The 12,600-nt window shown below is 35.9% G+C and overlaps 1 protein-coding gene across 5 annotated transcripts; it reads left to right on the forward strand.

Annotated features, from left to right (window-relative positions):
- Nucleotides 1-1,283: 1,283 nt before the first annotated feature.
- LOC149130493 (uncharacterized) lies at nt 1,284-11,333 on the forward strand. 5 transcript variants are annotated; one of them, XM_089343878.1, is made up of 3 exons: nt 1,284-1,634; nt 5,438-6,748; nt 9,825-11,333. In XM_089343878.1, exons 2-3 carry the CDS (start codon nt 5,644-5,646, stop codon nt 10,418-10,420), a joined length of 1,701 nt encoding a protein of 566 aa, XP_089200004.1. In that variant the 5' UTR covers nt 1,284-1,634; nt 5,438-5,643; the 3' UTR covers nt 10,421-11,333. The 5 variants fall into 5 exon arrangements, with proteins under 5 accessions (XP_089200004.1, XP_089200000.1, XP_089200001.1 ...); XM_089343874.1 differs by having other exon boundaries at nt 1,370-1,634; nt 5,438-5,525; nt 7,947-11,333; XM_089343875.1 differs by having other exon boundaries at nt 1,370-1,634; nt 5,438-5,525; nt 9,138-11,333.
- Nucleotides 11,334-12,600: the final 1,267 nt, after the last annotated feature.

The following is a 12,600-nucleotide window of genomic DNA, read 5'->3' on the forward strand; positions in this document are numbered from 1 at the left end:
TGATATATTGCATCTGAGATCTTGGTAGCACTTGATTAAACTCTCCACTATACTCTCTCGCTGGGCCACTTGGTGCTTTTCTGGAAGTCCTTTGCATACATCTTTGAATGCATGCCAGGCCGCTAGCTCAGTTTCATCCATTGTTGCCTCAAAGTCCTCATCAGCTATAAGTCGAAAACTTTGAGGGCCTACAAATGTGCCCTCTTTAATCTTGGCATCACTTATTTTAAGGAAGATCGCCTTGAGGTACTGGAAACATGGCTTGTTATGTTGCAGTGCTTTGAAAAATTGCTTCATTTGGCCTAGTTTTATATGCAGTGGTGGAAAATGATTTTCTCCTTCTTAACTAGTGCTTCATGATTTACATTATGGCATCGAGGCATCATAGTTTCCCGAGGTGGCAATTCTCAGCATACATAATGTTCTGATCTATCTCTACTGTCCCACTCGCAAAGGAAGCACATAAACTTGGTGTATCCAGTTTGTAGCCCATTAAGTAGGGCTACTACTTTCATGTCTGCACAAATTAGCCACACATGCTCCTTTAACTTGTGGTCTAGAATAAAAACGAGGTTCTTATATGTCTCTCTTAAAATGACTGAGTGAGCAATTGGAACTGAAGGCATGCTTTTATGCTGTAAAGGGATGCATCTGTGAATGACCTCCACTCATTTGGTTCATAGGTCAGCTCAAGGGCATTGAATAAGTCTCTGATATCATTACAATAAGTCAAGTTGTTTTCCAAAGTGAAAAATTGCTGTAGATCTGCAGAATACTTCCTAAATACTGTAATTCGAGCCCTCTTTATCCAACAGGTTCCATTGTTGCAGACATGAAGCCAGGACTTCACTCTTTTGCTTAGTAAGAGTTAGATCACGAACTAGATCATTGAGTTCAGGTTGGGTGATTTGAACCCATATAACTATAAAAATATCGAGTGTACTTTTATAATTTTCATAGGTTAGGTTGACAAATACCTTAGTAACACTCCATTAAAATTATATAAAAAATCGTTCATAACTTTTAGAGTTATCAGTTTCGGCCCAAACCTGTTTGAACTCAGTTCCTACGGAATATCAGTGTATTTAACCTAAGATGGTCATTTACAAGAAACTGGAGGGTCACCGAAAGAAACGGACGTTATATTCGTGATCTACGCACAAACTACCCCTAGAAAATGTTATTCTCATTTCCGTTTTCTTTTGTTTTTATTTTTTACTAATGAATGTCGGATATCATTCTTGCAGTCGCTATGAACAAGTTGTATCATTTACATTTAGTTCTACAGAAAATCAACAGTTGCAACAAAATAACAGAAACTCTTGAGATAAATAGCAAAAATACACTATATTAAGGACGATAATCTATTAATTACAAAATATGATAATGAGAGTTATCTTCGCTTAGCCGTTTTGCTCGCGCACGAGCTTCTCTCTGATTTTGATATACGCATGCGCTGTACCGGTTTCTTTTTGCGGTCTTAATGTCTTTTCTGTTCTTCTTCGCTCGCTCATCTCCCTCTGTTGATATTTTGGGCCACAACTACAGGATTGCGACATTTTCCAACACTGTCCAGTAGTCATATTTTTTTCAAACCTTGGCTGTTCGTTCCTTTGAAATTTAAATTTGTAATGGTAAGAATCATTTCGAATAATCACTTAAAAAAGTTATTAACGCAAATTACAACCGAAATCTATGTATACCAGCACACCGGTGCCTACAAAAATGACAGTTTCAGTAATGAGAGAAAATGATTCATCGACACAGTGGGAGAAACCATTAATGTGAACTATCTAGTAAATATATGTACATATACAGAATTAAAGCACTTGAAGAATTAGATACGACAGAATATCAATTTTAGGAGTGGCTGTGTGGTAAGTAGCTTGCTTACCAACCACATGGTTCCGGGTTCAGTCCCACTGCGTTGTACCTTGGGCAAGTGTCTTCTACTATAGCCTCGGGCCGACCAAAGCCTTGTGAGTAGATTTGGTAGACGGAAACTGAAAGAAGCCCGTCGTATATATGTATATATATATGTGTGTTTTTGTGTCTGTGTTTGTCCCCCAACCAACGCTTGACAACCGATGGTGATGTGTTTACGTCCCCGTAACTTAGCGGTTCGGCAAAAGAGACCGATAGAATAAGTACTAGGCTTCCAAAGAATAAGTCCTGGGGTCGATTTGCTCGACTAAAGGCGGTGCTCAAGCATGGCCGCAGTCAAATGACTGAAACAAGTAAAAGAGAGAGAAGATAGATAGATGTGTATATGAAACTGAGAAACAAAACACAATTTAAGATAAAGATTTACAGTTTTATTTAGATTAAAGTACCGGAGTCTTCACAACAGAACATTTGAATGCAGTTGATTTGCCTTTAGTGTCTCTGACTGTCACTCACTCCCACTCCGTTTCTTGTTTTACTGTTATTTTTCCCTTGTGTGACCAATGCGACACATTCTGTTTTATTATATGTAACATATATATGTGTGTGTATACTTGGCAGAGTGGTTGGTAAAAACCATGCGAAGACACTGAAGCTTGGTGCAGTCTTGTGCCAAGCCAGCTCCTGTCAAACCGCCCAACCCATGCTAGTATGGGAAGTGGGCGTTAATGATGATGATGATATATACATGTAAAGTTATATTAGGTATCACTCTGAATTTTTGAAAATATTTAAATGTAATTTCTGTACTTTTCGTTGGAGATCATTCAAAAAGAAACGTTTTGATACCTCATTTCTGAAATTTGGGTGAATATTTTAGTAAAAAATGACAATTTGAATGGTCAGCAAAATGGTTGAAATCTGGCCTAATTTGCCTAAATTAACCATATTTGTGATGTCATCTCTTTGAAACTGAGGTGATAATCATCTTCAAATTACACAAATTAATAATGACTATGGTATAGCAGTTGCTATATGTATAAATTTGTGTGTATCTTTAGATGAAAATTGGGCATAAGAGGCATCAAATGTGTGAAAGAGAGAAGATTGCACTGGTATGGTCATGTGATGCATATGGATGAGGGCAGCTGTGTAAAGAAGTGTCAATTTCTAACTGTGGAGGGAACCTGTGGAAGAGGTAGACCCAGGAAGACATGGGACGATGTGGTGAAACATGATATTCAGATGTTGAGTCTCATGGAGATGATAATTGAGACCTTTGGCAATTTGCTGTGCTTGAAAAGACTCATCAAGCCAAGTGAAATTGTAGTCATGGACATTGCTGGTGACACATGAAAGGCACCCACTACACTCTTGAAGTGGTTGGCATTGGGAAGGGCATTCAGGTGTAGAAACCAAAATCAATCTAGAGCTTGGTATAGCTCTCCAGTTTACCAGTTCCAGTCAAACTGTTCCAAGGAATTTCAACCATGCTTCGTGGTCTGCTACCACAACAGCTCCTTTATAGGATCCAGTTAGCTCAAGACATCATCAGGAGGAACCACGTCCGGTTTCAGCCCCTACTCCTCTACCGTTTTGACGTGGTGCCCCCCCCCCTTTCGGAGGTGTCTTCAGCTCTGGTGTTGGGTGCAAGTCTTCTTTCTTCTATTCCCTGGCCTTTTCGATGCAGCATCGAGTGTCAGCGTCTGACTGACTGTCTTGTCAAATTCCCCTTGAATGCTAGCTCTTCAGTCATTATCAATGAGAAATACTGAAGAGAAGTAACTCTGGATATATATATATTTGGGCAGAGGCAGGAAGCAAAATTAGGTGCTGGGGTAAAATGAGTAACTTTGAATTTCTTGTTATTTTCTCTCTACCTATTTGAAATCATTACATTGCAAGTATTGCATCATCATTTTGTATTGTTGCATCATCTTTAGGAGTAAAAATTAGTCAGCATTGTTGTTGATGAAGTTGAGAATCCAAAATAGAGTCAGGTGGCACATACTCTTCTTTCAAGAAAAATTTTCTCAACTTTGAACTGGATTATAATTGTGGTCACTAATAAAATAACTGTATAATTTTTGGTGTTTAACCATCAATATTCTTTTCTCTCTTGAATTCCAAGTCAGTTTTTTCCCACACTAATGTCTACTTTGATAACTTTCAAGTTTCAAAAATTGATGTCTGAAATGGGGTAAAATGAGTCATGACTAGTTCTAATAATTTCTCCTCTTTAACTGCATGGTGTATAAATATAGTGGAGGCGCAATGGCCCAGTGATTAGGGCAGCAGACTCGCGGTTTCGATTCCCAGTTTGGGCATTGTGAGTGTTTATTGAGCGAAAACACCTAAAGCTCCACGAGGCTCTGGCAGGGGATGGTGGCGAACCCTGCTGTACTCTTTCACCACAACTTTCTCTCACTCTTACTTCCTGTTTCTGTTGTGCCTGTAATTCAAAAGGGTCAGCCTTGTCACACTGAATATCCTTGAGAACTACGTTAAGGGTACACGTGTCTGTGGAGTGCTCAGCCACTTGCATGTTAATTTCACGAGCAGGTTGTTCCGTTGATCGGATCAACTGGAACCCTCGACATCGTAAATGACGAGTGCCAACAACAAACAAACAAACAAACAAGCATAAATATATCAAGAAGACAGCCTCCCCTGTAGATCAAGAATATTTTATGTTTGACATTTAGATTTAGTCAAGTTTCATTAATTTCATATCATGTTCCATTTTTCCATGATCCTCTTTCATCTCACAGAGAAATTTTAATTATTTTTGTATTTCTGATCTTTTTGATGTCTGTGGATGGATATTGATATGTTTGAGGCTGTTTTTGAATATAATTCTGGAGAATTGAAGAGGCAAATTTACCTCATCTTGTCTTACTCATTTTGACCCATCTGAGTTTGTCCAAACAGAACATAAATAATTTTCTGAAATAGTATTCTGAATATGTTAGTGTTTATAATGCATTTAGAGAAGGTCATTTGCTTAGTTGACATAGTTTTTGTAAGGTTGTGAACAATGATAAAAAATATATTTCTTCTCAAAGTCAAAAATGTGGTAAAAACTCTTATTTTGCCCTACCCACCACAATAAAAGATTTATAATATAAAGTATTTCTTTAGGATAAAAGCATTATTATTGTTTCATGAATTGTTTAAGGGTTGCAGAGGGGGCAATTTAATTAGAAATTTTTGCATTTTCAAATGCAATGAAGAACCATTCAAACTTATCTTATGAAAGAACTACATTCAAATATTTAATATTTTGGTATGTAATAATATATGCAAAGGGCTTTTAATTAATCTCACCAGTGTCATTTGAATGGGGGAATTGTTAACAACACTGCCTACTTTCCGTGTTCATAATTATGTTATTTGTAGTAATTATTTCATGTGAAGATAAACTTTAATATTTGTGGACAACATGAAGTGACCCACATGTCTGAGGGGCATTGTTCCATTAAGTTCATGAGTAAATATTTCATTTCATCACAAAATTTATTACCTCATTAATTGATTGTTCCTTGTTTTACAGGTCAGGGGAAATGTGTTTTAATTGCACACAGATATGAATGAATAGTTTTTCTAGCACTACTTGATATTTCATTTCAAACACTCTACTGGTAAGTAGAAAATATATCTACATTGCACATGTTCCGCATATGTAAACAAAGTTTCATGATATCTTGAACAAGAGACTGAACCCTAATACATTATACTCAGAATTTCAAAAGAATTAATATGGAGAACATTAATCACCTAAATACTTCCAATGCAGCTGTTTTGAACGATATAACTACAGTTACAAAGACAGACAATGGTAAGGAACCTGTGGACAAAAATATTCCTAAATATCACTGTGAGATTTGTATACAGACATTCTCTTCGAAATATGAACTCTCTAAACATGAAGGATTACACAAAGTTACATCATATCATTGTGAAGTTTGTGGAAAATATTTTCTCTCCAGCACTAATTTAAAAAATCACAAAAGAATTCACACAGGAGAGAAACCTTTCCACTGTGAAACGTGTGGCAAATCTTTCTCTGGTAGTTACAGTCTTGTAGTTCATGTACGCAGTCATACTGGAGAGAAACCATATTACTGTGAAATATGTGGAAAATATTTTGTCTCAAATAGCATATTAACAAATCATAAAAAAGTACACACTGGAGAAAAGCCCTTTCGTTGTGAAATATGTGGGAAAGATTTTCTCAAAAACTGTAATTTAATAAGACACAAAAGGATGCATACTGGAGATAGACCTTATCAGTGTGAATTGTGTGAGAAATCATTCTTTGATAAGGCTAACCTTAGAATTCATATACGTGGTCACATTGGAGATAAACCATATCGTTGTGAAATTTGTGGAAAATGTTTTTTCCACAACAGTGATTTAATAATACATCAAAGAATACATACTGGAGAAAAACCTTTCCACTGTGAAATCTGTGGAAGATCATTCACTCAGAATTCTGGTTTTGTTACCCACCAAAGAATACATAGTGGAGAAAAACCATTTCATTGTGAAATATGTGGAAAATCTTTTATCTCAAGCAGCAGGTTAACAAGTCACAAAAAAGTCCACACTGGAGAAAAACCTTATGACTGTGAAATTTGTGGAAAATCATTCTCTGCTAAGTTTAGTCTTGTTATTCATGTTCGCAGTCACACTGGAGAAAAACCATTTCATTGTGAACTGTGTGGAAAATCTTATGTCCATAATGGTGACTTCACAAAGCACAAAAAAACACACACTGGAGAAAGACCATTCCACTGTGAAATATGCAGAAAATCTTTTGCTTCTAACAGTGAATTAACAAAGCATAAAAGAATCCACACTGGCGAAAGACCTTATCACTGTGAAATATGAATGAAGTCTTTTGTGTCAGGCAGTGGCTTGACAAAGCCTAAAGGAATATACGCTGAGACAAAAACTGTCTTGCTGAGAAATATCTGGGAAATCATATCTTAACTGTTTAGTATTTAAACCAGCCGTGTCAGGCGTTAATATTTTATCTGTTTTATGTACAGATTGGCCAGATCAGGCCTCACACACCTACCTTACAATGTAATTTGAAAAATGAACAGTCACGTCATTAAAATTTCCAAGTAACATGATAATGCATGGCTGTATGGTAAGTAGCTTGCTTCAACCATATGGCTCCAGGTTCAGTCCCACTGCGTGGCACCTTTGGCAAGTGTCTTCTTCTATAGCCTCGGGCCGACCAAAGCCTTGTGAGAGGAAACTGAAAGAAGCCCGTCGTGTATATATATATATGTGTGTGTGTGTGTGTATTTGTGTGTCTATGTTTGTCTCCCCAACATCGCTTGGCAACCGATGCTGGTGTGTTTACGTCCCTGTAACTTAGCGGTTCGGCAAGGGAGACCGATAGAATAAGTACTAAGCTTACAAAGAATGAGTCCTGGGGTTGATTTGCTTGACTAAAGGCGGTGCTCCAGCATGGCCACAGTCAAATGACTGAAACAAATAAAATAATAAAATAAACATTACATTTGACAGAGTGATTTGAATGCTAAGGGGTTAGTAAACTAAAGTGTTACTTGTCTTACAATGGACACTTTTGTCATCATAGGTAATATGAAGAAGTAGAGCATATATACAATAATTATAATTTAATTTCTGTCAGATATATTGGTGCTTATGCAGAATGATGAAATGAATATCAATTTTCAAAAGAAATATATTTAATTAAAATATGCGTGTATTCATGTGTGTGTGTGTATATATGTTGACATGTATATCAGTATGAATATGTATGTATATGCATGTATTTATGTTTGCGTATATATGTTCATGTATTTGTATGTTTTTTCTTCACACATACACATATTTCTGGATGTGTATTTATTCTCACTTTACCTAATACAAACACATTTTTCTGTTTCTATTTGATATGAATATATTTTTCAATCGAAAACGATTATGGTACAAGTGCTAGTTCATTACACTTGTACCATAATCGTTTTCGATTGATGTTGTAGACAACCTATTTCTCATCACCAGATGATTCATTTCAGAAACAAGTTGATTTCATTCGAGGCGATGACTACTGACCAAGACCTTTGGAAATGTGCTGTGCGTGAGAAGACCCGGCAAGCCAAGTAAGATCGTTGCCAGTGCCCCTGGACTGGCTTTTGTGCGGGTGGCACATAAGATGCACCATTTTGAGCGTGGCCGTTGCCAGTACCGCCTGACTGGCCTTCGTAGGATTTTCGAGCGAGATCGTTGCCAGTGCCCCTGGACTGGCTTGTGTGGGTGGCACATAAAAGACACCATTTCGAGCGTGGCCGTTGCCAGTATCGCCTGACTGGCCTTCGTGCAGGTGACACGTAAAAGCACCTACTACACTCTCTGAGTGGTTGGCGTTAGGAAGGGCATCCAGCTGTAGAAACTCTGCCAAATTTAGATTGGAGCCTGGTGTTGCCATCCGGTTTCACCAGTCCTCAGTCAAATCGTCCAACCCATGCTAGCATGGAAAGCGGACGTTAAACGATGATGATGATGATGATGATGAGATATATATCATAACTATTGATTTGTTGTGTTACATGAATCTCTTTCAATATATGTGGAACCTAAATATTGAGCTTCTTATTGAGTCCAAGACATTTTGAATGATTTTCAATTGTTGTGTGTGATACATTTAACCTCTCAGCGATCTCTCACACATTTATATGACAATCAGATTCAATTATGGCTTTGATTCGGTCATCATGAACTTCAGTGAGTTGACCAGAATGTTGGTCATCTTTGAGAGAAAAATCTTCAGAATTGAATTTTTTAAACCATTTCTGATATGTGCGTTCTGTTAAGCAATCAACACCATAAACTCCACACCTGTCTTTGTGAGCCTCAGCAGCTTTCATACCTTTACGGAAATAAAAAATGCAAAATATGGCGAAAATGTTCATTTTTGCACTCTATATTAAAATTGACACTGAACTAACTGCTGTAAACAAAATTTTGGCCAATTTGCATCTAATATAAGCTAAACATAATGGCTATCACATGTGAACAGGAAAAATTCATAACATTGACAAAAGTTATTGAAAAAAATTGCAACATTATCTATTTGTACAAATTGAAATTAATTTTTTACCCACCCAATACAATTTATCTTTGTAGAAACGTAGTAACACTTCCACTGTTGCATCTCTGCTATCAGAATATTCTCTGCATCTTATACTGTTGTTTCTCTATTATTTCAGAATATCAGTCAAAGAATTGCTTGCATCAGATTTATCCTCAATATTTGTTATCTTTTTAAAGACTAAAGAGAAACATTACAAGCAATAAATATATAACTCTATGGTAAACTACTGTGAAATATTTCTTGTGAATGGAGATTAATAGCAGCATTTCTCTACTGTACAGTCTGTAACATGTACAAAATGAATTTACATTCTTGTAATGAAATTTGGATGAAGTTTCAAATGTGTTTGTGGCATCTTCAGATATTGATGAAAATCCAGAGTTGATGGGAAAACATTTGTAAAACATTTGAAAGAAATCATCAATAAAAACTGAAACAAGAAAATAAATGTATATTGTTCTGAGAGAAGAAAACTATTGAAACAATGGATAATGTTACAGACTTAAAGGATTGATTTATTATTTTGTTGAAGAGATGCAAAAAGAGACTGAAAAATCCTCATACCATTGTGGTATCTGTAAAAAATCATTTTCTCTGGAAAGTAGGCTCATTAAACACAAATGTATTAATAGAGGTGAGAAACCATATCCCTGTAATGTTTGTGGTAAATCATTCTCTGAATCTGGTCACTTAACTAAGCACATACATACTCATACAGAAGAAAAACCATGTCACTGTGATGTCTGTGATAAATCATTCTCTTTAAGTACTTATTTGACTAAACATAAACGTATCCATACAGGAGAGAAGCCATATCATTGTGATATCTGTGGTAAATCATTCTCTAAATCATATCTTTTAACTAAACATAAACGTACTCACACAGGAGAAAAACCATATCACTGTAATATCTGTGGTAAATCATTTCCTAGAAATTATGTTCTCACTTGTCATAAACGTACTCACACAGGAGAAAAACCATATCACTGTGATATCTGTGGTAAATCATTTTCTCAAACTGGTAATTTAAATCAACACAAACGTGCTCATACAGGAGAAAAACCATATCACTGTGATATTTGTGGTAAATCATTCTCTGAATCTGGCCACTTGACTAAGCACAAACGTACTCATACAGGAGAAAATCCATATCACTGTGATATCTGTGGTAAATCATTCTCTGAATCTGGTCACTTGACTAAGCACAAATGTACTCATACAGGAGAAAAACCATATCACTGTGATATCTGTGGTAAATCATTCTCTAGTAATTATGGTCTCACTAGTCATAAACGTATTCACACAGGAGAAAAACCATATCACTGTGATATCTGTGGTAAATCATTCCCTACAAGTAGTCACTTAAATAAACACAAATGTACTCATACAGGTTATTAACCATATCACTGTGGTAAATATTTTTATGAAATAACTCATTTAACTAAATCTAAACACATTCATGCAGAGAAGCCATATGACCATGATATCTGCAGTAAATCATTCTCTCAAATTAATGACTTCACTAATCGTAAATGTATTCATACTAGAGAAGGTCCATATAGCTGTGATGTCCATGGTAAATCATTCTCCACAACTCATGCTTTAAGTAGACACAAACATATTCATACAAAAAGATGCCTTACCAATGTCATATCTGTGGTAAATCATTCTCTATTTTAAATTATTCTCTGTAATGAAAGTGAGTTAGGGCCCCATTTAGCTATTCACTTAGAAGTGTTACTCTATTATTGTTCCTCACACAATGATAAACTTCTCATGACCATTTTTTTTCACTTGTGTAATATATACCCTCGACTTCACCTAATTATTCATCTCCTTTTGTTTTTCTCTTTGAAGTAATATTTTAAAGCTAAAGGCTTTTCTTAATGCCATCCATTTAATCACCTTTTACATTACATAGGCAAGGTATGCCATACCTGTGTTGCAAAACCAAGATACACAGTGTTTGTCAAAGTATATTCTATGAGAAATTAAATAATCATCAATGTATTCCCAAAGGAAAGAAAATGTAATGCTATTTGACATATAACTCCTGCTATATTGACATAAGTGTGGTAACTTACTGCTGTATTATTTCTAATTTATTCACTATGCTTGTATGTATTCCATCATGCCTGCCCCACTCTTCTGCACCTGTTCCTGCAAATTATCCAACATCATGTCACTTTTGTTGTCCTTCTCCTGTCTACTGTATTATCATTCTGCTGCTTTGAATTCTCAGCCGCCTCTTATTCCACCTCTCCCTCCCTATGTGTCTTGCATCATTACAGGTTGCCTACTTTACATCTCTTCACCCTTATACCATCCCGCACCCCTCACACACTCTTGCCACTTCCACCAACTGTCCCACACTTTTCTTCCCTGTGTTGACTTAAATGACCAGTTTCTTCCCTGTGTTGACTTAAATGACCAGTTTCTTCCCTGTGTTGACTTAAATGACCAGTTTCTTCCCTCTGCCTCACTCATTCTTTTACTTTGAAGGCCATATATATACGCATCGTTTGAGGCATATATATATATATATATATATATAGTTTTAGGGAAAATAACCAAGTTTCAAGAACTCATCGATGAAAATCCACTATCACATATAGAAAAATTAATATTTAAAATCACAATAAATGAGTATAATATAAAGTAAAGTAAATATCATAAGATAAATATAATATTATTATATTTATTATATTATATTTATCTTATGATATTTACTTTGCTTTATATTATACTCATTTATTGTGATTTTAAATATTAATTTTTCTATATGTGATAGTGGATTTTCATCGATGAGTTCTTGAAACTTGGTTATTTTCCCTAAAACTATATATTTTATATATATTTTATCTATAAAGCTCAATTTAATTTTAATTTTTTATAAATTGATTTTAATTGAGTTTTTACCTGTAATTTGGATTTTGTCCCTAATATTATAATATATATATATATATATAGATAGATAGATAGATAGATAGATAGATAGATAGATAGGAGCAAAATCGTGATGGCACTTGTGCCCTGGAACGTGTAAGGACATTTGAGCGAGATTGTTGCCAGTGCCGCTGGACTGGCTCCCGTGCAAGTGGCACGTAAAAGACACAATTTTGAGCGTGGCTGTTGCCAGTACCACCTGACTGGCCTTCGTGCCGGTGGCACGTAAAAGCACCTACTACACTCTCGGAGTGGTTGGCGTTAGGAAGGGCATCCACCTGTAGAAACTCTGCCAAATCAGATTGGAGCCTGGTGTAACCACTTGGTTCACCAGTCCTCAGTCAAATCGTCCAACCCATGCTAGCATGGAAAGCGGATGTTAAACGATGATGATGATGATGATCTTTATTAGTCTCTATAAAACTTGCCATTGTTTTACATTTCAAACAGTATACATATCTTTTCAAGTGACAATTCTTGTTTTTGTTACACTATTTTCATTATTTTTCAAATATATGCTTTAATTTCATAATACAATTATTATTGATTGCCTCCCCACTTCTGCCTTTCTCTCTCTCACCTTCTTCCCTACACCATCCCCTTTCTTGTGAGAATATTTAGCACTCAGATCC

Source organism: Octopus bimaculoides, chromosome 28 (assembly GCF_046866305.1).
Source record: "Octopus bimaculoides isolate indiv1 chromosome 28, ASM4686630v1, whole genome shotgun sequence".
Classification (NCBI taxonomy): Eukaryota; Metazoa; Mollusca; class Cephalopoda; order Octopoda; family Octopodidae; genus Octopus; species Octopus bimaculoides.